The 27,113-nt window shown below is 42.0% G+C and overlaps 2 protein-coding genes across 6 annotated transcripts; both read left to right on the top strand.

Annotated features, from left to right (window-relative positions):
• The first annotated feature begins 783 nt into the window (after positions 1–783).
• Positions 784–22,624, top strand: LOC139409277 (collagen alpha-1(XI) chain-like). Of its 5 annotated transcripts, XM_071154185.1 has the most exons (40): positions 784–872; positions 5,634–5,735; positions 6,081–7,284; positions 7,522–7,592; positions 8,391–8,444; positions 8,654–8,773; positions 8,953–8,991; positions 9,214–9,267; positions 9,394–9,447; positions 10,670–10,777; positions 10,879–10,932; positions 11,262–11,315; positions 11,540–11,584; positions 11,724–11,777; positions 11,884–11,928; positions 12,029–12,082; positions 12,166–12,210; positions 12,300–12,353; positions 12,523–12,567; positions 12,680–12,733; positions 12,852–12,896; positions 13,187–13,243; positions 13,419–13,526; positions 13,646–13,699; positions 13,795–13,848; positions 13,977–14,021; positions 14,217–14,270; positions 14,468–14,512; positions 14,658–14,711; positions 14,808–14,861; positions 16,094–16,147; positions 16,246–16,299; positions 16,427–16,480; positions 16,605–16,790; positions 21,618–21,725; positions 21,836–21,889; positions 22,001–22,046; positions 22,231–22,284; positions 22,374–22,481; positions 22,596–22,624. In XM_071154185.1, the coding sequence occupies exons 1-39, from the start codon at positions 834–836 to the stop codon at positions 22,376–22,378; spliced, it is 3,534 nt and encodes a 1,177-aa protein (XP_071010286.1). In that variant the 5' UTR covers positions 784–833; the 3' UTR covers positions 22,379–22,481; positions 22,596–22,624. The 5 variants fall into 5 exon arrangements, with proteins under 5 accessions (XP_071010286.1, XP_071010283.1, XP_071010285.1 ...); XM_071154182.1 differs by having other exon boundaries at positions 6,081–7,592; XM_071154184.1 differs by lacking the exon at positions 16,605–16,790 and having other exon boundaries at positions 6,081–7,592.
• Positions 22,625–23,226: 602 nt separating this feature from the next.
• LOC139409278 (collagen alpha-2(IX) chain-like) lies at positions 23,227–26,698 on the top strand. Its single transcript, XM_071154188.1, has 16 exons — positions 23,227–23,424; positions 23,529–23,582; positions 23,668–23,775; positions 23,879–23,932; positions 24,570–24,623; positions 24,732–24,785; positions 24,894–24,947; positions 25,053–25,106; positions 25,239–25,292; positions 25,404–25,457; positions 25,572–25,625; positions 25,712–25,765; positions 25,890–25,943; positions 26,060–26,077; positions 26,160–26,222; positions 26,351–26,698. The coding sequence occupies exons 2-16, from the start codon at positions 23,580–23,582 to the stop codon at positions 26,633–26,635; spliced, it is 1,017 nt and encodes a 338-aa protein (XP_071010289.1). The 5' UTR covers positions 23,227–23,424; positions 23,529–23,579; the 3' UTR covers positions 26,636–26,698.
• The last annotated feature ends 415 nt before the right edge of the window (positions 26,699–27,113 follow it).

The raw sequence follows: 27,113 nt of genomic DNA, 5'->3' as shown, positions 1-27,113 counted from the left end.
GATATTGCTCTTGATGATGAAACTGTTTTACGAAGCATTTAATGCATAATTTGAATTTTGTCCATTTGAAGCAAATTAATAAAATTAACATTTGAAGATGTTCAGAGCTTCGTTTTTGAATTTCATATTGGCCCTTTGGGTAGTTCTACACAGTTAAAGCTCTGCCTGATAACATATTAAAATCAATGGAGAACCATCATCATATTATATTTGGTGGTCCTGTATGGCTTCTCTAAGCCAGCCAAGGTGTGTGGACACAGGCAGGTGTGTGGTGTGGGTGGTCTCTGAGTCCAGCCATCTCAGGAGACATCCGTCATCCTGGCCCACGTCAGTGACAAGGCCTCTATGGGTGACGCTGCTGCTGTCTCACTGATGCCCTGCCTGTATAAAACCTCACGTCTCCCCTCACTCTGTCCTTCCCTGCACATGAACAAAGCAGGACTAACACACACCACACACACCAACAACTAGCACTGCCGTCTGAAAATAATTGACCAATGCATATGGAATATACTGATGTTTACGCGTAAGAAGATCCCTGGTGGATACTGACCTGACTGTCTGGAGCTACACACTGTACATAGGAAGTGGACCTGTCACCTTGTGAATTTGTTGTGTGGCGATTGTCTGCTGTGGTTGAGGGCTATTTTCCTGGTCATTCCGTCACTGCTATGGTCTGTGTCTGTGGGAGCCAGCCTAGAACTGGCCCTTGTCCAGGGAGGGGTCTGTTCTAGCACTGCACTGGGTGCTGAGTTAAGTGTGTGTGTGAGTGAGAGGGGGAGACCTGTTCTTACTGCAGTCAGAGGGATCAACCGTCTGTCAGCTCTGCAGCGATGCAGGGCCCTGCCGTGATTCTGCTGCTACTCAGCTATGTAAGTCCACCTCTGCTATTAGCTCTATGGGGTACATTCTGGGGTAAGGGAAGAGCAGGGGATTCTGTTGATTTGAAATGTAGTTGTTATGGATTCTGCTTGAATTCTGGTTCTTCTGTGCTCGATTTTTCATTGACAGTAGTACCTCACATGTAAATTAAGAGACAAGTGCTGTAAGAATTATAATGCAATACTTTTTTTATATAATGCGAGATTGGACAAGATTGTTGTGTTTTGCTTTCTTTTGTTGTGTTAGGAGGATTGTTCCTGGTCACATGCAACATAGTATTGGGCCTTCATCCTAACAACTTACTAAACCCTTTGGATCGAGTTATTTCATTTTTAATCAGCCTTCTCCCAGTACAGCATTGCTTGGTTATTTTTTCTGGTTTTCTGTAAATGCAACTGTTAGTAACTACTTGCCCCTGCATTGTCATGTGGTGCGTACACAGTGTACAGCCTGTGGCTGGAATATGCCCTGGATCTGTGGATCAAGCCTGAGGCCTTTTTACATGTGCATGCGAGCAGATGACGGACAGAGAAGATTTTCACATTTGCAAGACAACTCTCATAAATCGTTGGGTAAAAAACTGGCCTCTTTGCAGTGGCAAACCCAAGACCACAGTCATATCTCGGTACTTTATGTAATAGTTGCCTATGCAACAGGTAATATTATACAGAATGAGTGTAATATTATGATGTAATACAGTCTTATTCTGTCTTTGGCCTTGACATTCAAGTGGAAACAGGGATAAACTGAGAGGCCTGAATATGATTGAGTTCTTTGTTCAGTGTAAAGTGACATCTCAAAGGCAACCTAATGCATTCGAGAGTAGATACTTCAGTTGTTTTGGAGGTTTTTGACATGTGTTTCCACACTACTTATACACTCTATGATTTAAAGTTCCAATCACTGCTATAGCTGTTTGACATGTGAAGACTCAGATAGTGGTGTCCCTGACAAGGCCTCTCCTCCACATCATTGGGACTTGTTTTGTTTTCAGCCGTTCCCATTGGAGACTACGTTTACCTAAATCACTGCCCTGGTCTAATTATAGACCGTTTATGGTTTGGGGGGGGGGGGGGGATGATATCATTCCGTTAACTCACCTTTTTAAAAATGTTTTCCCCTAGTTTGAGGTTAAATCAGAGACAGACATATAGGAGAACGGCCTGCACTCTCAGAAAAAAACAGTACGAAAAAAACAGTACGATTAGGCTACAGTATTTATCCCTGGGGCACAAAAAGATCAATATATGGGTGTGCCTTCAGAGGTACAAGATCATATGTGTATCTTCAGAGATATGCATATGATCTCACATGGTACAGTTATGTACCTTTTAGGGTACATGTGCGGATAGTCTAGTATAATGTTACATTTTTGGACTATATTTTGAATATAAAAGTATAACCATCACACACTAAAAAAAAGTGAAGGTAGATTTCTGGTTCCCAGGGTGGAGGCGTGGTTAATGGGGGCATGACTTTCAGGTAGTTATTTTTGGCCACCCGTGAATGGACGTATTGTAGCAGTTAAAGTGGTCTATGGTTATGTTAATTAAAGTTTGAGCATGTCTGCTGCCAGTTCTGAAGTCTTTATACAAGCTTACTTAAGAGCATGTGACAAATGATAAAGGGCTGTAACTCATATTGTAGTGACATTAACACAACACTGAGAGGCCTTGTCTTGAGGTACAGACCTCTTTGTGTAAACGGGACTCAGGTTTGAGTCCCGTTTGGGGCTACCCCCCAATTCGCTCCATTGGTGTCAGAAGTGGGATGGCGGAGATGTGTGTGTTCGTGAGGGACTTGATATAGAGAAGAGGAACATTTTTGCCACTTAAAGGAACAAAAAGCTTTGTTACTGTGGTGGTGCCCTAAAAAGGCACATTTTTACCTTTTCTGAAGATACGGCTTTGTACCTCAAATCAAATCTAATCTAATCAAATTTTATTTGTCACATACACATGGTTAGCAGACCATGTGTATGTGACAAATAAAATTTGATTTGATTTGATTTACTATTGGCATATTTAAGGTACAATCTGCAAGGGTACAACTCTATACTTACAGTGCCTTGCGAAAGTATTCGGCCCCCTTGAACTTTGTGACCTTCTGCCACATTTCAGGCTTCAAACATAAAGCTATAAAACTGTATTTTTTTGTGAAGAATCAACAACAAGTGGGACACAATCATGAAGTGGAACGACATTTATTGGATATTTCAAACTTTTTTAACAAATCAAAAACTGAAAAATTGGGCGTGCAAAATTATTTAGCCCCTTTACTTTCAGTGAAGCAAACTCTCTCCAGAAGTTCAGTGAGGATCTCTGAATGATCCAATGTTGACCTAAATGACTAATGATGATAAATACAATCCACCTGTGTGTAATCAAGTCTCCGTATAAATGCACCTGCACTGTGATAGTCTCAGAGGTCCGTTAAAAGCGCAGAGAGCATCATGAAGAACAAGGAACACACCAGAAAGGTCCGAGATACTGTTGTGAAGAAGTTTAAAGCCGGATTTGGATACAAAAAGATTTCCCAAGCTTTAATTAAACATCCCAAGGAGCACTGTGCAAGCGATAATATTGAAATGGAAGGGGTTTCAGACCACTGTAAATCTACCAAGACCTGGCCGTCCCTCTAAACTTTCAGCTCATACAAGGAGAAGACTGATCAGAGATGCAGCCAAGAGGCCCATGATCACTCTGGATGAACTGCAGAGATCTACAGCTGAGGTGGAGACTCTGTCCATAGGACAACAATCTTGCACAAATCTGGCCTTTATGGAAGAGTGGCAAGAAGAAAGCCATTTCTTAAAGATATCCATAAAAAGTGTTGTTTAAAGTTTGCCACAAGCCACCTGGGAGACACACCAAACATGTGGAAGAAGGTGCTCTGGTCAGATGAAACCAAAATTTAACTTTTTGGCAACAATGCAAAACATTATGTTTGGCGTAAAAGCAACACAGCACATCACCCTGAACACACCATCCCCACTGTCAAACATGGTGGTGGCAGCATCATGGTTTGGGCCTGCTTTTCTTCAGCAGGGACAGGGAAGATGGTTAAAATTGATGGGAAGATGGATTGAGCCAAATACAGGACCATTCTGGAAGAAAACCTGATGGAGTCTGCAAAAGACCTGAGACTGGGACGGAGATTTGTCTTCCAACAAGACAATGATCCAAAACATAAAGCAAAATCTACAATGGAATGGTTCAAAAATAAACATATCCAGGTGTTAGAATGGCCAAGTCAAAGTCCAGACCTGAATCCAATCGAGAATCTGTGGAAAGAACTGAAAACTGCTGTTCACATATGCTCTCCATCCAACCTCACTGAGCTCAAGCTGTTTTGCAAGGAGGAATGGGAAAAAATGTCAGTCTCTCGATGTGCAAAACTGATAGAGACATACCCCAAGCGACTTACAGCTGTAATCGCAGCAAAAGGTGGCGCTACAAAGTATTAACTTAAGGGGGCTGAATACTTTTGCACGCCCAATTTTTCAGTTTTTGATATGTTAAAAAAGTTTGAAATATCCAATAAATGTCGTTCCACTTCATGATTGTGTCCCACTTGTTGTTGATTCTTCACAAAAAAATACAGTTTTATATCTTTATGTTTGAAGCCTGAAATGTGGCAAAAGGTCGCAAAGTTCAAGGGGGCCGAATACTTTTGCAAGGCACTGTATAAGTAAATGGTACAATGGACGTACCTTACAGGGTTCCACTACAGTGACAAGCATTTGTACCCCTTTTAAGTACAATAAGTGTTGAGATGGGATGGAGCTTGTCTGAGCCTTGTCTAGACAAACATGTGACTAGTGAAAGCTGCCACAGATTCATGGCGAGGCTCTACTTCCCAGCTGCATGGCAGTCGGCCTCTTACACAGGGTCACAGGGCCCAGGAATCAGGATCAATGCTACTTGACCCTAAGTGGACCCATGGAATAACACTGTCATTGTATGACATCATCAAACAAAGGCCGCCAGTCTGACCGCAGTGTCAACACTGTCTGAGGCCTGTCCTGTCCTCCCTGGCTAGGTCATTGACCCAAAAGTTCTCACTCAACTTTGTTTGAATACATGCCACATTGTGGAGTACAACGTGATTGATGAGATTGTCTGGTATCTGCTCAGATTAAAAAGACAGTTAACAGCATTTCCCCCCCAAAAGAACACATCATTTAATGAAGTAAACTTAATTTATTGATCATATCAAATGTTTTAGGCTGTCATTAGTTATGTTTAATTATCTTTCCCAAGTTGTCTTGGTTCAGGAATTGAGCTGCTGGGATTGCTGTTTTTGCCTGTTATTTTAGTATTTCAGGTAATATTATTCATACCAATTGATTTCCCCTATTGAGAAGATTACATTTTTTAATTGACTTTTTATTGTGTAGCGATTGCCTCATGGGCCATAGATTTTGCCCAAAGCTCTCATGCACTCCGTCTGTTGTATATATGATATTCCATCTGATTTGTTTTATAGCTAAGCATTTCCCATCCTCATCATTGTTTGTGTCACAAGGGAAACCAATAGATCTCTACACTGGGATCAATAGCCAATGTGAATACATACCATATGAAAAATGGGCATTCAATTAGAGTTTGCAAAGACATGAATGACAGCTTCCAAATTATTAAAAAAAAATATTACACAGACAAATCTGAGATACAAGGTATTGCTCCAATGCTGATGATTTGAAAAAGGCATTGATAGCATGTTTTATTGTTTGGTTGATCCATGTCCAGGGCACCATACAACAGATGACCTTCATAATGGGTGATCCTACAGCTGCCAGACAGCACTGTCAAGACTACAACTCCACCTGCATCCCTCACACAGACAAACAGGTATGGTCCACAGGTCTATAGCAGGTGTAGGGCTTAAACTGACCATCAATAATGCGATATGTAACTGATAAGAATAATGTTTTGTTTGTGTGACACTAATGCTTGGAATTTTAACTTCACCACAATTCCATGTCTGTCTGTTCGGTGGCTCCATAGGGTCATGAAAACAGTCTGCATGAGAGTGCAAGGTTTATGAAAGAATAATAACCTGTATTTGAGGGCGGTCTTCTTTTAAGCACACTCTTTTCTTTACAGGCATATAACAATCCTGCTTAGATTCTTATTTTTAAAATGGACATGAGAATTAACATCTTACATTAGTTTTTATTTCAACTTATTTTCCAGGAGAAAGTGATTTTAGCTGCTGAGAAGGTGCTTGGTCGAGTTGCGACCAGGGCAACATTCAGAGAAGAGTCTCATGGACCCAGGCTGAGAGATCAGACTGCAGAGCAGGACACAGCCAAGAACACTAACCTATCAGCACAGTCATTGCCATCCGTAAGAGCTCAGTCAGTTCCAGAGACACAAAGAAAGACAAGGATAACACCTGAAACAGACAAATTAAAGCTCACTCAGAAGATAGGATGGCTGAATGAAACTTCCACACTGCAGGATGATAAAGCAGCAAAGATCACTAGAAACAGAACAGTATATTCACAAACCGCTGGATCTCTTCATCAGCCAAACCAAACCAATACAGCCAGAGATGTCTCTGGCATGAAAGGTGTAGTAGTACCATCTCAGACAGTGGAGACAGCCATTCTCAGTCCCACTGCATGGTCAGAAAACCCCACTGAACCAGCCCTGCTGATCCAGGAGTCAGACAGTGATGGAGAATCAATAGGCTCAGGGAGAAATGCATCAGTGAGGTTAGATGATTTACAGATCCCACCTGAACCCAAACAGGGCTTTGGGCCTACAAGACAAACATGGTCCTTAGAACACACCATAAAACCCAACCTTTTGGAATTCAAGAAAATAGATGCGGAGGAGCTACTGAGGCAGGCTGTGATTCCTCTGCCTCCAGTGCTACCTCCAAATAATAGCACTGTCACAGGGAGAAAGACAGCACTGGAGGCAGAGGAGCCTCTGGGACAATCTCCAACACATCAAAACACCACTGATATCACTTCCACATCAACAGTTGACAAAGCTTCAAAGAGACAAAGGGGCCAAAAGACTGTGACAAAGACTTTGACAGATTCTGGACAAGTCATGGAGAAGGGGGATAAAGTTTTATCCCAGGAGCCACCCACAGAGGATCTAGAGACAGACACAGAAACAAAGACAGAGTTCGAGTCAGCAGAAGAGATGGACACAGAAACAGAAATGGAAGAACATGATGAGGACAATGATAAGGAATCAGAGACAGAGGAAACAGATGTAGGCGACAGCAAGTTGGCACACGACATCCCTCAAGTCAACACAAGGCAGTTTAAAAATAATGGAGGCGTCAAAACTGATGTTCTAACTGAGCTCATGTCCCCGGAGCCGAGAGGATTAGAGCGGGAACTGCCGCCTACCCCTCTGCCTCCTGCCAGTGTGCCAGGTAAAGTACACAGCATATGTCCTTTGACACAGTACCCTCACAGCATGCACCCCTCAGACTCTCTGTGGCCCGAGTTTTACTTCTGTTTCCTCAGAGACACTGAGCAGAGAGGTCAAAGGGTCATCGCCATGACAGCAGGGGCAAGGACTCAACCTCTGACACAGGGTCTGTCTCTGAAAGCTCAGAGGATGCTGTACGAGTCCAGGATGAACACCCTGTCCGTTCCTGTCGTTTCAGCCAATCACCAACCAAGACACGCACTCAAAGAGCGAGGGACAGCCTATAGACCGGGGCTTCGAGTGCAACAGGTAAAAAGTTCCACTCATACTCACCGAGATGCACATCACACTAAAGCAGAGGCATGAACACTTTAGCTGGCTAAAGAAAATATTTGTGATGGTTTTTATAGCATCTTTTGGGGAGTATCGGCACACATTTGAGGATTACTTTGGAGCACGTTTCAGCATATTTTCCTGTATTTCTCTTCTAATTTTGTTTGAATGAGCAGAGAAACATTTAACATGCATACATGTATCCTTGAATGTACAAACACCATTATTTGCATATTGTTCAAGAACATCCTTCAAGCAATGAAACTATGGCGTTATGAAGGGGCATCTCAGTGCTCTGGTCTACAGTCAGGCTGCACAGCTGTCTGAAGACCTTCATATGAAATTGAGTTTGCATTGAGCTTATTGAATTAAGCCTAGGGTGGTGGAGGAATGGGGTCATTTAAGTGTACTAGCAAAGCCCTACAGATGGGATTTGGACCATTATGCTGCATATATATAGAAATTACCCATATTGAAAGAGGGTGGGGATGCTGTTGATCAATCAGTGTGGCCGGTGGGAGTCTTTTGCCCAAAAATGTAAGCAAGACACATGCCTCCTCCAGTGGTGGGTTTTGGAATTGCAGAATTTAAGCACTCATCAATACCAGCACATTAGCAGTGGGCATGCAGTCATTGCAAACAACTTCAATGGTAATGGAATTAAATGATAATTCATCGTAATTGATTTACAAAAGTTTGACTTCATGTATCAAGACATCATACAAGACATCATACATGAAAACAGACACTAATGGAAATGGACTGTTTTCCCAGGGACTTCAGGGCCCACCTGGTTTGACAGGGCCACCTGGACCAAAAGGGGATAAAGTATGTGTTAACTTTTTCACACAATATCTACTGAATCTAAACTACTCATAGTGACACATATGATAATTCTGTTGCCCACTATTATTGGGTGCTCAGTATTATTTCTAGAGTGTGCTGTGTGGATTCCTATTGACATACAGGTCTGCATGCAGATGTTTCCATATTGTGGAATTTCTTAAAACACTTAAGTGTGTATTGTCTCCTGACAGGGCTACGCTGGCGGGATGGGCCGGACTGGACGCACAGGTTACCGAGGCCCCATTGGTCCACCAGGGATGCCCGCCATCGTAGTGTTCAAGAGCTCTGAGGAAGAGTGGGAGAACTTCAAGGTGCTGTTATACTGTGTTTCATAGTACACGACAAAGGCTATGTCAATGCATTCTTGTTCGGTTGAGTGATTATAAAATGTGATTATATTTCAGCATAAAGCCATTGATTATTGAACCATTGCCCAGACCTTTGATTTCTTATTACTTCTTTAAAAGTTGTGTGTACTGTTCTCTTGCAGAAAAAGACATTCTACAAAAAGCTTGTTGCAACTTGGCCGGTAGGTGATCTCAGCTCTATATCAGTAGTTTCTAGGCAGAAACAACTAGAAGAATATGCCCTTTAGGTGGCAGTATAGTAGCCAAATCATTGGCGTTTAAATCACAGCTTATTCAATGCAGAATATCAAGTAATTTATTGCATCATATCAGAAGGAATATAATTTAGTATTTTGAAATGATTACCCAGTCTATGTACTGTATGTACGGTTGTTTATCCTCAGAGATTAAAGGGCCCTCCAGGGCCCCTTGGCCCCCCTGGGGATGCTGGACCTCCTGTGAGTAAATGTATAACTGTAAACTGTATGTCAGTATCCCAACATTGCTCATTATTAGACTCTACTGATTGACACATCACACTCATAATGCTTGTTCACTGACAGCAGAGATTGTTTGTATTCCAGGGACCCCCGGGAATGACTGGAAAACAAGGACGAAAAGGAGATGGAGGGAAAATCGTAGGTATCTCCATTTTATCTGAATATGATCAGAGTCTACACCGAGGCATAACTTGTTTTGCCTGTGAGTTGAAACTCAGTCAATGATATGTGGACACGAGTGGAAATTTAATCATATGCATGTGATCACCCAAATAAATTACAGATTCATTCCAACCGTGAGAACACAGGATAAGTATCTGTTAAGCGTGTCTATACGGTATGCTGAATGTAGCTGTTAACTACAATTACTTCAACTCTGAGATCTTAAAACAGAGCAGTGAGGTGAAGCTAACCCATCTGCTGTTTCTATTCTCCCTCCTCTGCTATCACAGAATGTTAACAACACTGAAATAGGATCACAGGATGCTGTTAGATGAGTCAGATGACTGCTTCCACACTCCACAGTATCATAGCAACACCCACTTCAGGCAACAGGTCAACGCAGTGCTCTCATTAGCATTCATTGGAGATCTGAGCCCAAAAACCACATACTGCTTTTGCTTTCAGCACTTCTGTTTGTGAAGCAGCAGCACTTTCATGGAAATGAGCATTTCCAGTGAGTGCCCAGGGCGTCATTAGTATAAGTGTTAACAGCACCTTAGCGCTTGAGCTCTTTTTCAATGATCATGCGTCTGAAATGCATCACCGCTAAGTGTTGCTCTTTTTGCCCTGGCACACTGCTACTGCTGTGAAGCCCAGTAATGCAAAGCTGTCCCAGACAGACGGTGTCAATAGTGGCGCTACACAATGGCAGCAGACTGGGCAAGCTGTCCACATCTGATTGCCAGTGAACCCAGCTGACACACTGAAGGAACCGCTTTCACCACAGTGTTACCTCAGCTGTGACACAGAAAGTGCAGAAAGCTGTTGTTCTGATTGTACACAACACCACTATCGGGGTTTTGATCATTATCTGCTAGTCTTGTGTAGCCAGACGAGACGCTGTACCCTCGCATTTGTTCTGCATCCTGGCTAGAAGAACTTGGAAGCCTGTCACACGAGGCTACTTGTCTGCTAACCAATGAGGGGAAGCCACCCACTGAAATCTATACTGGTCATTGTCGGAATTAACTACTATACAATTTAATTTTTAAATTGTGAGGGTCGCTTTCAGTCTTGAATTGGACTTATCATGGCCCTTGGGCTGCATGTTGTCTGCCATTATCATTGGCTATAGGATTGAGCATACTGAGTCCGAGACTGAATTCCTCATCTTATGCCGTCCGTGTCTGTATTCAAGGGTGGTCCTGGACCACCAGGGATGCCCGGGCCTCCAGGAAGAACTGGGAGTGATGGGATTGATGGTATAAATTCTGATGATGGCCCTGCAGGACCACCTGGGGAACAGGTAGGACACATTTAACAAAGACTGAAGAGTTTATGTGTTATACATCAAGAGACTGTTCCAGTGTCAGTGTTGTTGACAGAGCTCTCTACTTGTACTAACAGGGTCTCCAGGGTTACAGAGGAGAGAAGGGCAGCAAAGGGGAGCTGGGTGAGTGGGTAAGAATGGCTAGGACTTCTAACGTTATGTAGATTATATCTTAGTTTGACCAATAGAAACACATTAGATATCAGTGGACAGATGACAGACACTCAAAGTAAATGTTTTAAGCAGGGCAAACGTATTACTGTACTCTGACCATGAAAGTTTCATTGTGACTGGAAATTTCAGCACTGCCAGCTGCAGTAGATGCCGTCAAGCTTTCCATCGATTGGTTGTGCAATAAATCCCTGCAAGGCCCAATTAAGAAATGTTTTGTAGGCTAGACATTCATACCAGTATGTCTTGCCACCAATTCTTTGTAACAGTAATTCTGTGTATTGTTAAGGGTTATGAAGGGGAACCAGGACCCCAGGGAAACAGAGGCCGGAAAGGAGACAAGGTCAGACTGAGTGTCTTGTTTTCATGGAACTAAATGTTCTCACACTTGAGTCTTCTTCCTCACTGGTTCCGGAGCTCTGCTGTGAACGCTAATTTTCATTCCAACTAATCCCAGATTGATATCGGTTCAGTTCAATGAGCAACGCAATCACACATTGAGGGATTCATTTGAAGTTCATAATGGGTTTCAACATTAATTCTAACTTGTGTCTTTGTTGTTGTCAGGGGAATAAAGGAAACCGAGGGCTCATAGGGATCACTGGATACATAGTGAGTAATGAATATTACCTTTGAATATTGCTATTTCATCAGATACGGTACATCAGCTGTTTGATACTGAACCCTCATGTTAAATATGAACGTGTTGAAGTATGTTGAGTGTTTAAGTAGTTCTTTTCATGCTGTGTAGGGAATACCTGGAGCCAGAGGACAACTGGGCTACCCGGGAACATCTGGACCTCCTGTGAGTCTCATGGCTCTCTGTATATTAAAACAGTTACAACACAGTTATTTACCTGTCTTCTGAAAAATGTCTGCACTGTCTTGAGAGAGCATTTTCTGTTATTAAGGGAGACATCGGTGGCATTGGTTTCGTTGGATCACCAGGCCCTCCTGTAAGTTGTTCTGCTTCACTCTCAATTGGATCATGCTCTGAAATGAATGTCAACTAAGTCACTCAAGCTGCTTATATGAACCTATACATCTCCTTTTCAGGGCAAAATGGGGCCAAGAGGGCCAAAGGGGGTACCAGGAGTCAATGGACCACCAGTAAGGACACATTTGAGCATGATATTGTAGGTATTGAGCCACATGTGTCAACAGCCCTGTCTAATCTCTCTGTCTGTCATTAGGGCCAACCAGGTGAGCGAGGCCTAAGGGGACCACTCAGGCCTCAGGTGAGAATTAATCTTCCTGAATTGAAAGCTGAATTGACATCCAGGTAAATGTACTTGTCCACAATTCATATTATTGTCTCTCATTCCAGGGAGAGCCAGGTCCTGATGGGATTGTTGGATTCCCTGGCGTTCGTGGACCTCAGGTAGAATCAGATGTTTTTTTCTCACTCATTGATTTGATCATGCTACATTTACTCACAAGAGAATATGCACAATACATACATCTGTGCCAGTGATCATAGACCATCATCAATTCACATGTATTATCTTATTATTATTATTGTCTTTATTAAGTTTTGAATGTGTCCACAGGGAAAAACAGGTGCAGATGGGCCTACAGGTCCGAAAGGGGATCCCGTGAGTATCAATCAAGGCTGAATCATTTATTTTTAAAGCATTTATGATGAATGTTTCCATAAATTTGACTTGTAATCTACAATCTTACGCAATCCTTCATGTTTTTAAACAGGGTGACGCAGGTGATGAGGGAAATATAGGAGAATCAGGACTCTCTGGGCTTCACGTAAGCACACATTAATGTACACGTAAGAATTGAAAACTCAAAGCAATGTATTTTATTAAACCAATTATACTGAAAAAGTCATTCACAAACTTGGCCTCTGTTTTTTCCTTCTTATCAGGGAGCCAATGGCAAACCAGGAAAAACTGGACCCTCAGGTGACCCAGTAAGATTACTTAAAGCAATTTCTTTATTTTGTATTGAGTTGATATCGAAGTCTTAAGTATTTAACAGTAATCATGTTAACACTATAAGGACATGTAGTTTTGTCCCAGAAAGTAAAAATTCCATGATACAGTAGTCGTTTCTTCCTGTCCCTGAAACTTTACTTACTCTGAAAATGTCCTGTGCGGGTTTTCTTACTAATTCATATTCCCCTTCATATCCAACCGCCTAGTACTAACTGTGTAGCTGTCTTTGTTTGTCCGTCTGTCCATGTTCACCTTCCTCCTGTAGGGGATCAAAGCATCTAAGAGAAGTGACAAGGGTGACCCAGGATTTAAAGGGGACCAGGTGAGTGGACATTATGCACATGGCTAACATTACTACATACAGTATAGAAGTTGCTTTATGTGACCCTACTCTTCTGTCAGACATGACAGTTGTGTATTTGCTTGCATCTGTTAGCAATTGACCTCCTTCCATCCCTTCACTGGGCATTCATTTACTTGTCCTCCCTGATGGGCAGGGTCGACCCGGGCCTCCAGGTAAAAGAGGCTTTAAAGGCAGAGGAGGAGCATCAGGGCTGCTAGGTAATGTTGGACCAGTGGGGCCCCCTGGATTTCCTGGAACCACAGTAAGTAGAACCTCTTTAATCTGGTCACTGCACAGTACTGTAATGGGATGGAATATCGTTACACCTGTTCAGATCACCATATCCTGATGTAATGGTACTTTACCTATCTGTTTCTTCAGGGTTATGATGGAATCATTGGGGAGAATGGTAAGCAGGGAAAAGATGGGCCAAAGGTAAGAGCAGTCTGGAGGTGGAGCTAACATACCTTGTACAGTACTTATCCAGATTGACTATTGTATTTTAAAAATCCGGCCTTCTGTCTTTGCAGGGTGGCAGAGGTCCTAGCGGTGGGCCAGGCGTTGTTGGACCTAGAGGTGATAAGGTACTAGAAGAGCTTGCAATTTCTGTTGCTATCTGCCACTTATCAATCTTGTAACATTGTTTTGATCTCAGTGGTGCGTACCAATCCAGTAGGAGATGTACTGATGCGGTTGTTTGTTGGTTTCTCAGGGGCGAGAAGGTCGAGTAGGATTTGCCGGTTTGCCAGGGCCTTTTGTAAGTGGGAATAGCATAGTCTTCATTTACGAGACAATTCAGAATGATCAAGGTCAAGGAATTATTGACTTTCATCCATCATACAGTGGTGAAATACTATTTTTACCTTGTTTCAAGTAAACATGATCACAGATTTCTGATTTTAGATGTGACTAACAGTTTTATTGTGGCTTGATGTGTCTGTCCTGTCCACAGGGAGAGATGGGGAAGTCAGGAGAGAGAGGAGCTGAAGGAGAACCCGGTATTAAGGTTCCTAAGTACCTACACTTCTTATTCTGTCTATATAGTTTCCTGCCATCATCAGTAGAGAAAAATGCACTCACACCATAGATCTATACACCAGACCATTGAAGAACAGATCTGATGTTATAACATGGTATATATTGAGACCGGTCAGTATGTTTGAGGGCTTGTTTTCATCTAACACTTGGATTTGAATCACACAGGGGAGGACTGGAATTCCAGGAGTCACTGGACTGAAAGGGCTGAAGGTAAAACTAATATTTTATTTAAGGATGCAGTTATTTTCACTCCTTGCCACACCTGCACATGCACATATTACTAAGGAGGGCCAGAGTTCAGAAAAGTGCAATGGAAGAGAACATGAAAACAGAACAATTGTCTTTCTCCACTCAGGGACTTCAAGGCTATCTAGGAGGTAGGGGACTGGATGGAACACATGGACCCCCGGTAAGATCCCATCATACTGTATGTGTCCTGTGCCAGAGATGGTCCTGTGTTTAATTCACTCACAGGTGTGGTTTGACCATGATCCCTGTCCTCTAGGGACCCATCGGAGGAACTGCATCTGACGGGGATACTGGATCTACTGGACTAAGGGTAGGTATTCTACAACTTCAATTATTATTTTCTATTGTTGGCTTTTTGGTCATTTTTTGGGACTACTAGACCTTACAGTTGTGATACACTATATATACAAAAGTATGCGGACACCCCTTCAAATTAGTGGATCCGACTTTTTCAGCCCCACCCGGTGCTGACAGGTGTATACAATCAAACACACCGCCATGCAATCTCCATAGACAAACATTGCCAGTTTAATGGCCTTACTGAAGAGTTCAGTTCCAACAAGTCCGTTCGTCAAATTTCTGCCCTACTATAGCTGCCCCGGTCAACTCTAAGTGCTGTTATTATGAAGTGGAAACATCTAAGAGCAACAACAGCTCAGCCGTGAAATGATAAGCCACACAAGCTCACAGAACGGGACCACTGAGTGCTGAAGTTTGTAGCGTGTAAAAATTGTCTGTCCTCGGTTGCAACACTCACTACCGAGTTCCAAACTGCCTCTGAAAGGAATGTCAGCACAATAACTGTTCGCTGGAGCTTCATGAAATGGGTTTCCATGGCCGAGTAGCCGCACACAAGCCTAAGATCATTATGCACAATGCCAAGCATCGGCTGGATTGGTGTAAAGCTCGCCGCCATTGAAGTCTGGAGCAGTAGAAACGCGTTCCCTGGAGTGACTCCACCTGCCCAAATCCATAGTACCAACTATAAAAGCTGGTGGAGGAGGAATAATGGTCTGGGGCTGTTTTTCATGGTTCAGGCTAGGCCCCTTAGTTCCAGTGAAGGGAAATCTTAATGCTACAGCATAAAATGATATTCTACACGATTCTGTGCTTTCAACTTTTTTGGGAAGGCACCTTTCCTGTTAAAGCATGACAATGCCCTCATGCACAAAGCGAGGTCCATACAGAAAATGTTCTGTTGAGATTGGTGAGGAAGAACTTGACTGGCCTGTACAGAGCCCTGACCTCAACCCCATCGAACACCTTTGGGATGAATTGGCACGCCGACTGCGAGCCAGGCCTAATCGCCCATAATCAGTGTCCAACCTCACTTATGCGCTTGTGGCTGAATGGAAGCAAGTCCCCGCAGCAATGTTCCAACATCTAGTGGAAAGCCTTCACAGAAAAGTGGAGGCTGATAAAGCAGCAAAGGGGGGACCAACTCCATAATAATGACCATGATTTTGGAATGAGATATTTGACAAGCAGGGAGGGACCACATACTTTTGTTCTTGTAGTGTATATTTATATATGATTTCATAGGGAATGGTGGGGAAGACTGGGGCACCAGGGATTCAAGGTCCAGTTGGGAAGAGTGTGAGTATTGTACTGTTCTTGGCTATACACACTAATTTACAACAGACGATGATAAAATGATCATACTGACCAAGCATGGGGATATTATTTGTCAACAGGGGGATTCTGGTGGTAGAGGGATCACTGGTAAGCCAGGAAAGCCAGGAGTCAGGGTAAGTCCACGTTACCCCATAAACATTCTCTAACTCTTTTACTTAGCTATGTCTGACAAAGCAGTTGTGTTTGTCAGTGTATCAGCACAATCTTTTTTGTCAGTTTGTTTTACCATCCTTTACATAGGGTGCCAAAGGTAAAGAGGGTCCGAACGGCCTTCTGGGAAATCCTGGCCTGAAGGTACTGAAATGGACCTCCTAAAATACAAAACATTAAATTGTTTCCCATAAAGCATTAAGGATTTATAAACTGTTTAGTAATACTATAGTGTGGACATAGCTTACTGATATGTTGATTTCGGAAGGGAAACAGAGGTCAAGAAGGTTCGAAGGGGAAACGCGGAAGTCCAGTAAGTGTCAAATTAGATCTATTCTCAGAGCTTTATAAAGTGTGTCTGACTGAATCTACATGGAGACTCATGACATCTTCTCACATTGTGTTTCAGGGCGTGCAGGGATTGACAGGGATACAGGGATACAGAGGAGCTCCTGTAAGACAAAGCCATATTTTAGTCATTGTAACAGGGGCCATTTTTTTATATACACGGCAATTCAAAAGTTTTGGTCACTTAGAAATGTCCTTGTTTTTGAAAGAAAAGCACATTTTTTTGTCAATTAAAATGACATCAAATTGATCAGAAATACAGCGTCGACATTGTTAATGTTCTAATTGACTATTGTAGCTGGAAACGACAAATTTCATTATGGAATATCTACATAGGCCCATTATCAGCAACCATCACTCCTGTGTTCCAATGGCACATTGTGTTAGCTAATCCAAGTTTATCATTTTAAAAGGCTAATTGATCATTAGAAAACCGTTTTGCAATTATGTTAGCACAGCTGAAAACTGTTGTTCGGATTAAAGAAGAAATAAAACTGGCCTTCTTTAGACTAGTTGAGTATCTGGCACATCAGCATTTGTGGGTTCAATTACAGGCTAAAAATGCCCAGAAACAAATAACTTTCTTCTGAAACTCGTCAGTCTATTCTTGTTCTGAGAAATTAAGGCTATTCCATTCGAGAAATTGCCAAGAAACTGAAGATCTTGTTCAACGCTGTGTATTACTCCCTTTACAGAACAGAGCAAACTGGCCCTAACCAGAATAGAAAGAGGAGTGGGAGGCCCCGGTGCACAACTGAGAAAGAGGACAAGTACATTAGAGTGTCTAGTTTGAGAAACAGACGGCTCACAAGTCCTCAACTGGCAGCTTCATTAAATATTCCCTCAAAACACCAGTCTCAATGGTCATCAGTGAAGAGGCGACTCCGGGATGCTGGCCTTCTAGGCAGAGTTGCAAAGAAAAAGCCATATCTCAAACTGGCCAATAAAAAGAAAAGATTAAGATGGCAAAATAACACAGACACTGGACAGAGGAAGATTGGAAAAAAGTGTTATGGACAGACGATTCTAAGTTTGAGGTGCTTCGATCACAAAGAAGAACATTCGTAAGATACAGAAAAAATTAAAAGATGCTGGATGAGTGCTTGACGCCATCTGTCAAGCATGGTGGAGGCAATGTGATGGTCTGGGGGTGCTTTTGTGATGGTAAAGTGGGAGATTTGTACAGGGTAAAAGGAATCTTGAAGATGGAAGGCTATCACTCCCTTTTGCAAAGCCATGCCATACCCTGTGGACGGCACTTAATTTCCTCCAACAACAGGACAATGACCCAAAACACAGCTCCAAACTATGCAAGAACTATTTAGGGAAGAAGCAGTCAGCTGGTGTTCTGTCTATAATGGAGTGGCCAGCAGTCACCGGATCTCAACCCTATTGAGCTGTTGTGGGAGCAGCTTGATCATGTGGTACGTAAACCGTGTCCGTCAATCCAACTTGTGGGAGGTGCCTCTGGAAGCATGGGGTGAAATCTCTTCAGATTACCTAAAAAAATTGACAACTAGAATGCCAAAGGTCTGCAAGGCTGTAACTGCTGCAAATTGAGGATTCCTTGACGAAAGCTAAGTTTGAAGGACACAATTATTATTTAAATGAAAAATCATTATTTATAACCTTGTCAACATCTTGAATATATTTCCTATTAATTTTGCAACTAATTTCATGTATGTTATTATAAAAAACAAAGACATTTCAAAGTGAAACCAAACTTTAAGGGTAGTGTATATACAGTTGAAGTCTGAAGTTTACATACACTTACTGTATGTTGGAATCATTAAAACTAATTTTTTGTTAACAAACTATAATGTTGGCAAGTCGGTTAGGACATCTACTTTGTGCATGACACAAGTAATTTTTACAACAATTGTTTACAGACAGATTATTTCACTTAGAATTCACTGTATCACAAATCCAGTGGGTCAGACATTTACATACACTAAGTTTACTGTGCCTTTAAACAGCTTGGAAAATTCCAGTAAGTTATGTCATGGCTTTAGATGCTTCTGATAGGCTAATTGACATCATTTGAGTCAATTGGAGGTGTACCTGTGGATGTATTTCAAGGCCTACCTTCAAACTCAGTGCCTCTTTGCTTGATATCATGGGAAAATCAAAAGAAATACCTGAAGGTACCACTTTATCTGTACAAACAGTAGTACGCAAGTATAAACAACATGGGACCATGCAGCCGTCATACCGCTCAGGAAGGAGATGCATTCTGTCTCATAGAGATGAACGTACTTTGGTGCGAAAAGTGCAAATCAATCCCAAAACAACAGCAAAGGACCCTGTGAAGATGCTGGAGGAAACAGGTACAAAGTATCTATATCCACAGTAAAACGAGTCCAATATCGACATAACCTGAAAGGCCGCTCAGCAAGGAAGAAGCCACTGCTCCAAAACCGCCATAAAAAAGCCAGACTACGGTTTGCAACTGCACATGGGGACAAAGATCGTACTTTTTGGAGAAATGTCCTCTGGTCTGATGAAACAAAAATAGAACTGTTTGGCCATAATGACCATTGTTATGTTTGGAGGAATAATGGGGAGGCCTGCAAGCCGAAGAACACCATCCCAGCCGTGAAGCATGGGGGTGGCAACATCATGTTGTGGGGGTGCTTTGCTGCAGGAGGGACTGGTGCACTTCCCAAAATAGATGGCATCATGAGGTAGGAAAATTAGGTGGATATGTTGAAGCAACATCTCAAGACATCAGTCAGGAAGTTAAAGCTTGGTCACAAATGGGTCTTCCAAATGGATAATGACCCCAAGCATAGTTCCAAAGTTGTGGCAAAATGACTTAAGTAAAACAAGGTCAAGGTATTAGAGGGGCCATCACAAAGCCCCGACCTCAATCCCATAGACAATTTGTGGGCAGAACTGAAAAAGCGTGTGCGAGCAAAGAGGCCTTACCAACCTGACTCAGTTACACCAGCTCTGTTAGGGGGAATGGACCAAAATTCACCCAACTTATGGTGGAAGGCTACCCGAAACATTTAACCCAAGTTCAACAATTTAAAGGCAATGCTACCAAATACTAATTGAGTGTATGTAAACTTCTGACCCACTGGGAATGTGATGAAAGAAATAAAAGCTGAAATAAATTATTCTCTCTACTATTATTCTGACATTTCACATTCTTAAAATAAAGTGGTGATCCTAACTGATCTAAGACAGGGAATTATTACTAGGATTGAATGTCAGGAATTGTGAAAAACTGAGTTTAAATGTATTTGGCTAAGGTATACCTAAACTTACGACTTCAACTGTACCAATAATCCTGAATATTTACACTTCCGATCCAAAAATTTGGAACACCTACTCATTCAAGGGTTTTTCTTTATTTTTACTATTTGTATAATAGTGAAGACCTCAAAACTATGAAATAACATATATGGAATCATGTAGTAATCAAAATAGTGTTAAACTTATCAAAATATGTTATAGTTGATATTCTTCAAAGTAGCCACCCTTTACCTTAATGACAGCTTTGCACACTCTTGGCATTCTCTCAACCAGCTTCATGAGGTAGTCACCTGGAATGCATTTCAATGAACATGTGTGCCTTCATAAAAGTTTATTTGTGGAATGTCTTTCCTTCTTAATGCGTTTGAGCCAATCAGTTGTGTTGTGACAAGGTAGGGGGGTATGTAGAAAATAGCCCTATTTGGTAAAAGACCAAGTACATATATAGCAAGAAAACCTCAAATAAGCAAAGAGAAACGACAGTCCATCATTACTTTCAGACATGAAGGTCAATTAATCCGGAGCATTTCAAGAACTTTGAATGTTTCTCCGCGCTGTCGCAAAAACCATCAAGTGCTATGATGAAACTGGCTCTCATGAGGACCGCCACAGGAATGGAAGACCCAGACTTGTCTCGGCTGCAGAGGATACATTCATTAGAGTTACCAGCCTCAGAAATTGCAGCCCAAATAAAATGTTTCAGAGTTCAAGTAACAGACACATCTTGACATCAACTATTCAGAGACTGTGTGAATCAGGCCTTCATGGTCGAATTGCTGCAAAGAAGTCACTACTTAAGGACACCAATAAGAAGAAGAGACTTTATTGGACCAAGAAACACAAGCAATCGAAATTAGGCCAGTGGAAATTTGTCCTTTGGTCTGGAGTCCAATTTGGGAATTTTTGGTTCCAACCGTCGTGTCTTTGTGAGACGCGGTGTGGGTGAACGGATGATCTCTGCATGTGTATTTCCCACCGTAAAGCATGGAAGAGGAGGTGTGATGGTGTGGGGGTGCTTTGCTGAATACACTGTCTGTGATTTATTTAGAATTCAAGGCACACTTAACCAGCATGTCTACCACAGCATTCTGCAGCAATACGCCATCCCACCCGTTTTGGGCTTAGTGGGACTATCATTTGTTTTTCAACAGGATAATGACCCAACACACCTCCAGGCTGTGTAGGGGCTATTTTACCTAGAAGGAGAGTAATGGAGTGCCGCATCAGATGACCTGGCCTCCACAATCGCCTAACACCAACCAAATTGAGATGGCATATGTGGGAACTCCTTCAAGACTGTTGGAAAAGCATTCCAGGTGAAGCTGGTTGAGAGAATGCCAAGAGTGTGCAACGCTGTCATCAAGGCAAAGGGTGGCTATTTGAAGAATCTCAAATATAAAATATATTTTGATTTGTTTAACCCTTTTTTGCTTACTACATGATTCCATGCGGTATTTCATAGTTTTGATGTCTTCACTATTATTTTACAATGTAGAAAATAGTAAAAAATTTAGAAAAACCCTTGAATTAGTAGGTGTTCTTAACTTTTGACCGGTAGTTTACTACACTGTCCAAACACCCTGGTTTTAGCACTAGACTAGAGCATGTCGTGTTAAGTACTTGATTTCAGAGTTTATGTTCTTAATGATGTGTATTGATCTTATTTATACAGGGCATAGCAGGCAATATAGGACCATGGGGTGAGGTGGGCCTCCAAGGGCCACCAGGGGACAAGGGGCCCCCAGGATTAGTTGGGCCCCGTGGAGTTGTAGGTTACCCAGTAAGTTACCTTGACGATTTGATTGATTGCTGTATTCTCAACGATTGTGGGGTGATTGACATTTTCTTTCATTTTGATATCTTCACATTGTGAATGTCCTTAAATTCTAGGGTAAAGATGGACCACAGGGAGGTATTGGGCCATTGGCAGACAATGGGGATAAGGTACAACTATACTCTATACTACTGTATATTCTGTCATTATCCATGTCTTTGGGGCATCAGCTGTATCCAGTGTCTTTTTATAATCCTCTGAAATATCCTGTGTTTGTGCAGGGGTCCAGAGGAGCTATCGGACAGAAGGGAGTTGCTGGTGTCGATGGTGAGGAGGTAGATTGATTATACTGTATTGATTATTTAGTCATTCTATTTATTCTAAATCTAGATTTGGTAATCCAAAATACAGGCATAAGATTTTTGACTAAAGAGTCTGATGTAAATCCATTGATCCTCAATGGGTAAAGACAATGATTGCATAAGAAGGGACAAGTGTTGCTGTGCTTTAGGGCCCGACTGGATTGTGGGGTCCAATGGGGCCACCAGGACTGAAGGGGCTACCGGTGAGTATCACAGGATTTATTGATCATGGTTGACAATAACTGGGATATTCAACCGACAAAAGGATCAATATGAAATTTGAATATCTTAGGGTGAAAAGGGGAAGATGGGCGCTCAGGGGGAAAGAGGTGGAAAGGGGATCCAGGGAGACAGAGGCCACCAAGGTCAACAAGGACCAAAGGGCCCACCGGGGAAAGAAGTAGGTGTTGTGTTTTTTCTAAAAATGTGATTGTGATGGCTCAGAATCAGTCTTCCTGTGAGTTTACAGTATATCTTTAAAAATGAGCTAATGCTGGTGTCCTCTGATTCACAGGGATACTTAGGGCCATCAGGGGACAGAGGGAAAGAAGGAGCTTCAGGACTTAAGGTGAGTCACAAACCATCAAACAAGATAATTTTTTTCAATCCCACATAAATCCATAAATTTGATTGAAATGAGATGAGATTCCTGCCTGATTTCTGTGTCTCCTGATGATGTGGATGTGTCTTGACAGGGCCAGCCGGGCATCAGAGGCCCTACAGGTCTCGCTGGGCGTTACGGACCAGGGGGCAACACCGGAAGAGGCCGTGCCAAGGGAGAGAAGGGGCTCCCCGGAACCACAGTAAGTGTTGTTATGGTACCACTATTTGTAAATATACAGTACAGTATGAAGCTGAAATGTTGCTGAGAAAGATGTTCTGGGTTGGGAATGAGTGTCTGACTGGTGTGTTCTCTCTGATGTTATAGGGGCCTCCTGGAAGGTTTGGGCCTACAGGCTTAGTTGGACCAAAAGGACCAACAGTAAGGACAGATTTCAAGGCACATTATTTAGAGTTAATTTAACCTGAGAATACATAATAGGACACTTAATGTCCTGTCATTGCAGGGTTTACCAGGAAAAAGAGGAGTCGATGGAAAAAGTGGACTTGGTGGACTTAAGGTGTAATGCACCATTCAATCTGTTACATTTACATGACCATGTTAGTCATTTAGAATATGCTCTTATCCAGATACCTTAAGGATGTTGAGTAATTCATATTGTTTAACCAGTTTATATAGATTTGAGTTACCATGATGCAATTTTAATACAATTTGTGTTTGATCCCAGGGAGATTATGGGGAGAGGGGAAAGACTGGGGCTGGTGGTATCAAAGGAGACGTGGTATGTTTTGCTCGACAACTTTTAAATAAATAACAATTGAACTTTTTTTCATCGTTTTAGCCTCCACATCTACCCTCCTTCTCCTTCCTTTATGTTTTTCTCAGGGATTGCAAGATCCAAGGGGGAAGAAAGGAGAGTCTGGAACAGGAGGCAAAATGGTGGGATATTTCATTTTGATTTAATACAGTTTACTAGCTGTTTTTGATTAAAGTTTTAATATGTTTTGTGGATGTTTGTACACAGGGGACATTGGGAAAGAGGGGGTTCACCGGGTCTCCAGGAGGTAAAGGCAGATCTGGGCCTGCTGGTGCCCCTGGAGAGAAAGGTGGTAAAGGAATAGAAGGGCCAAAGGTGAGAGGTTGTGTCATGCAGTACACAATCCCTCTTGAAATATCACACTCTTCATATGAAGTGGTTTTGTCTGACCTGATTTTCTCATTTATCTTTGATGAAGGGATTGCATGGCAGCCCAGGAAAGAGGGGAGGCAGGGGAGTTAGAGGCAAACCAGTGAGTTTAATCAGTTATTTCTTTCAATGCTTGCTCTACACTCTACCAAACCCTCTCGCCACAATCAGGGTTGGGTAGGTTACTTTCTAAATGTAATCCATTAAAGTTACTAGCTACCTGTCAAATTGTAATCAGTAATGGAGTTTGGATGACCCAAACTCAGTAAATCAGTCTGATTACTTTGTTACTTTTGGTTTACTTTCCCCTTTAAGGAATTAGAAGAAGACAAAAGGGATCCATCAAATGCATTTGGGGTGTCATCATAGCAGTCTCTGACTTATTTTCAGACTTGCTCAGGTGGAACAAACTTAAACTTGCCTCTTTTTCAGCGCTGAATTGAATGTCCTTGAGAAAACAGAAAGGTGTCAATGTATTTTTTTTACAAACATCCTTTGTGAATTTAACATGTAATCCAAGAAGTTATCTAGTTTTTTTTTAAGTGTCTTTAATCTGATTACATTATTTTAGCTGGTAACGTAAATGATTACAGCTACAGTTTTTTGCAATCAGATTACATGTAATCTGTTACTCCCCAGCCGTGCCCACAATGATTTCCCCCACAATGTATTGAAGCGAAGAGTCAATAGTACAATTTGAACTTTTCTTCTGTGCCACATTTTCCTCCTCTTGCTTATAGGGAGAAGAAGGCCCATTGGGACCGGATGGACCAGTTGGAAGATCTGGAAAGCCAGCAAGTATCCCTATAGGGCATGAGCCTATCACAGAAAATACAATATAATGTGTTATGATGATGTTGATCCTATTGAGGTGTTTGTTACATTAGTCTTTTCTATCTCAGGGACTTGCTGGTTTGGATGGATTGCTGGGGGTTGAAGGAAATGAAGGAGATAATGTAAGCATTGTCTGGTTCCCAAGCATAACCTTAATGTATATATTTGTCAATCAGTAGCCCCAGGACATATTGTCTAATAGATCTTCCTTTGATTCTATTTGTCTCCAGGGTGATATTGGTTACAGAGGAACCCCTGGGAGGCCTGGTCTACCAGGGAAGATGGTGAGTGAAATACAGACTTGACTTAAGCATAGTGTTTTTAAGGCTGTATAAGTACACAGTATTTTGGAACTTGATGCAGCCCTACTCTAATGATTAATGTTACAGGGTCAAAGTGGACAACCTGGATTGAGTGGTGGTCACGGAGCACCAGGGTCAAAGGTACGACCTGTGTTTGACTAAGTGAGATATCCAACAGTGCATGTACATAGAAATACAACAAGAGCTATTTGGCCAAACATCTTTATTTTGCCATGGTTTACATTCAGAACCTTCCACCAATGTTTTGTCAAGGGTAATCTTGGATCAAAAGGAAAACGAGGACCTGCAGGGCCAATGGGGCCAAGGGTAAATACATGTGAAACCTTTACGTTAATGTTTATAACTCCCTGTCTATATTCTCAAACATTTTTTCTTATGCTTGATAACTAACCACTCTGATATTGCTATTTTGCATAGGGTATTCCAGGGTTTGGAGGAGCAAAGGGGAAGTTTGGCCAGCATGGATCAAAGGTGCTGTATATGTCTCAACACTCAATAACACCTACAGTATGTTATAGAGTAAAACAACAGTATTAGTTTTCTATGTGGTCACATCATCGCTCCTTTATATCTGTTATCTCTCAGGGTCAGGCAGGCGGCAGAGGCCTGCAGGGACATATTGGACCGCGAGGAATCAAAGTAGGTCATTTGGAATGTATTTGGAAATCAATGAACCACACCTCATATTTAGAGAGCAGATGACTCTTCAGTCTGTTTTCTTTTAGGGGAATCCAGGACTGCCGGGGAATAAAGGGCGGCTAGGCCCAAAAGGCATACAGGTTAGCTGGTGGTATCTCTTTTCCATATTAATTGTTTTAAAGGAATTATATCCTGATACATGTTGCACAACAGTAACAGCACAAATGTATTATCAGTTTATGTCAATGTATTGGTAATTTATAGGGCGACATTGGTCCTCGTGGTCCACCTGGGAAAAAGGGCTTCCCTGGTCTACCTGTATGTATTTTGTCCATATTTCACAAACCTTCTTAGAGTCTCTTCCAGTATAAGTTTGCTAAAATTATGACATTTTGAAGTCTTGTTTGGTAAATTGTGTTTGTTTTATTTTACAGGGTCTCTTTGGAAATAGGGTAAGTAACCATTTCGCATTCTAATGTCTATTGTTGGGTATATTTCCATGGTTTCCATCTAAATCCACCATGCTCTTCACAGGGAATGAAGGGGATACAAGGAATGCCTGGAGTTAAGGGACTGAAAGGTGTGCATGGACAACCAGTACGTAGAATTATATTATTCATTATAGTCTTATGATCCAAATTAGTAACAGTAACTTAATCATCCAAAATGCAGAGTACAGTACATAATGGATCCCATGTAAATGCAAGCCCCCATTTATGTCACAGGGAAAACCAGGTCCTCCTGGTCGTCCAAGAAACAGGCGACCTGGAGCTCTTGGTAAAAGAAGAGGATCCCAAAAAGTTGGTACCCGATTTATTGTAATCTATACCTCTTTATTATACTGTAAATGGAGGAATCATACGCCACAGTCCACACTAAATGTTTCCTCAAAACAATTGCATAACCTGCACATAACTTGTTCTGGGATTCATCCGATGGCATTGAGGAGTTTATCACATCAGTCACCGACTTCATTAATAAGTGCATCGATGACGTCCTCCCCACAGTGACCGTATGTACATATCCCAACCATGGGATTACGTGCAACATCCGTTCTGAGCAAAAGGCTAGAACTGCCGCTTTCAAGGAGCAGGACACTAATCTGGACGTTTGTAAAAAATCCTACTACGCCCTCCAACAAAATATCAAACAGGCAAAGCTTCAATACAGGACTAAGATCAACTGTGTGATCACAATCTCCATAGCCAATGTGAGTAGAAACTTTAAACAGGTTAATATTCACAAGGCCGCAGGGCCAGACAGATTACCAGTATGCGTACTCAGAGCATGCACTGACCAGCTGGCACGTGTCTTCACTGACATTTTCAACCTCTCCCTGACCCAGTTTGTAATACTTACATGTTTGAAGCAGACCACCATAATCCCTGTGCCAAAGAACGCTAAGGTAACCTGCCTAAATGACTATCACATATGGAGCCATTAAATACTTTGAAAGGCTGGTCATGGCTCACATCAACAACATCATCC

The sequence above is a fragment of the Oncorhynchus clarkii genome, chromosome 5 (genome assembly GCF_045791955.1).
Source record: "Oncorhynchus clarkii lewisi isolate Uvic-CL-2024 chromosome 5, UVic_Ocla_1.0, whole genome shotgun sequence".
Lineage (NCBI taxonomy): Eukaryota > Metazoa > Chordata > Actinopteri > Salmoniformes > Salmonidae > Oncorhynchus > Oncorhynchus clarkii.
The sequence above is the reverse complement of the archived record's forward strand: the minus strand, read 5'-3'. Positions and strand labels throughout refer to the sequence as shown.

Coding starts and splice junctions, on each gene's coding strand:
- LOC139409277 (XM_071154182.1), top strand. CDS start 834: ATGCAGGGCCCTGCCGTGATTCTGCTGCTACTCAGCTAT. Junction 8,774..8,952: donor AAGAGTGGGAGAACTTCAAG/GTGCTGTTATAC, acceptor GTTCTCTTGCAG/AAAAAGACATTCTACAAAAA. Junction 21,890..22,000: donor TGGCAGACAATGGGGATAAG/GTACAACTATAC, acceptor GTGTTTGTGCAG/GGGTCCAGAGGAGCTATCGG.
- LOC139409278 (XM_071154188.1), top strand. Junction 25,626..25,711: donor TTGGACCGCGAGGAATCAAA/GTAGGTCATTTG, acceptor GTTTTCTTTTAG/GGGAATCCAGGACTGCCGGG. Junction 25,766..25,889: donor TAGGCCCAAAAGGCATACAG/GTTAGCTGGTGG, acceptor GGTAATTTATAG/GGCGACATTGGTCCTCGTGG.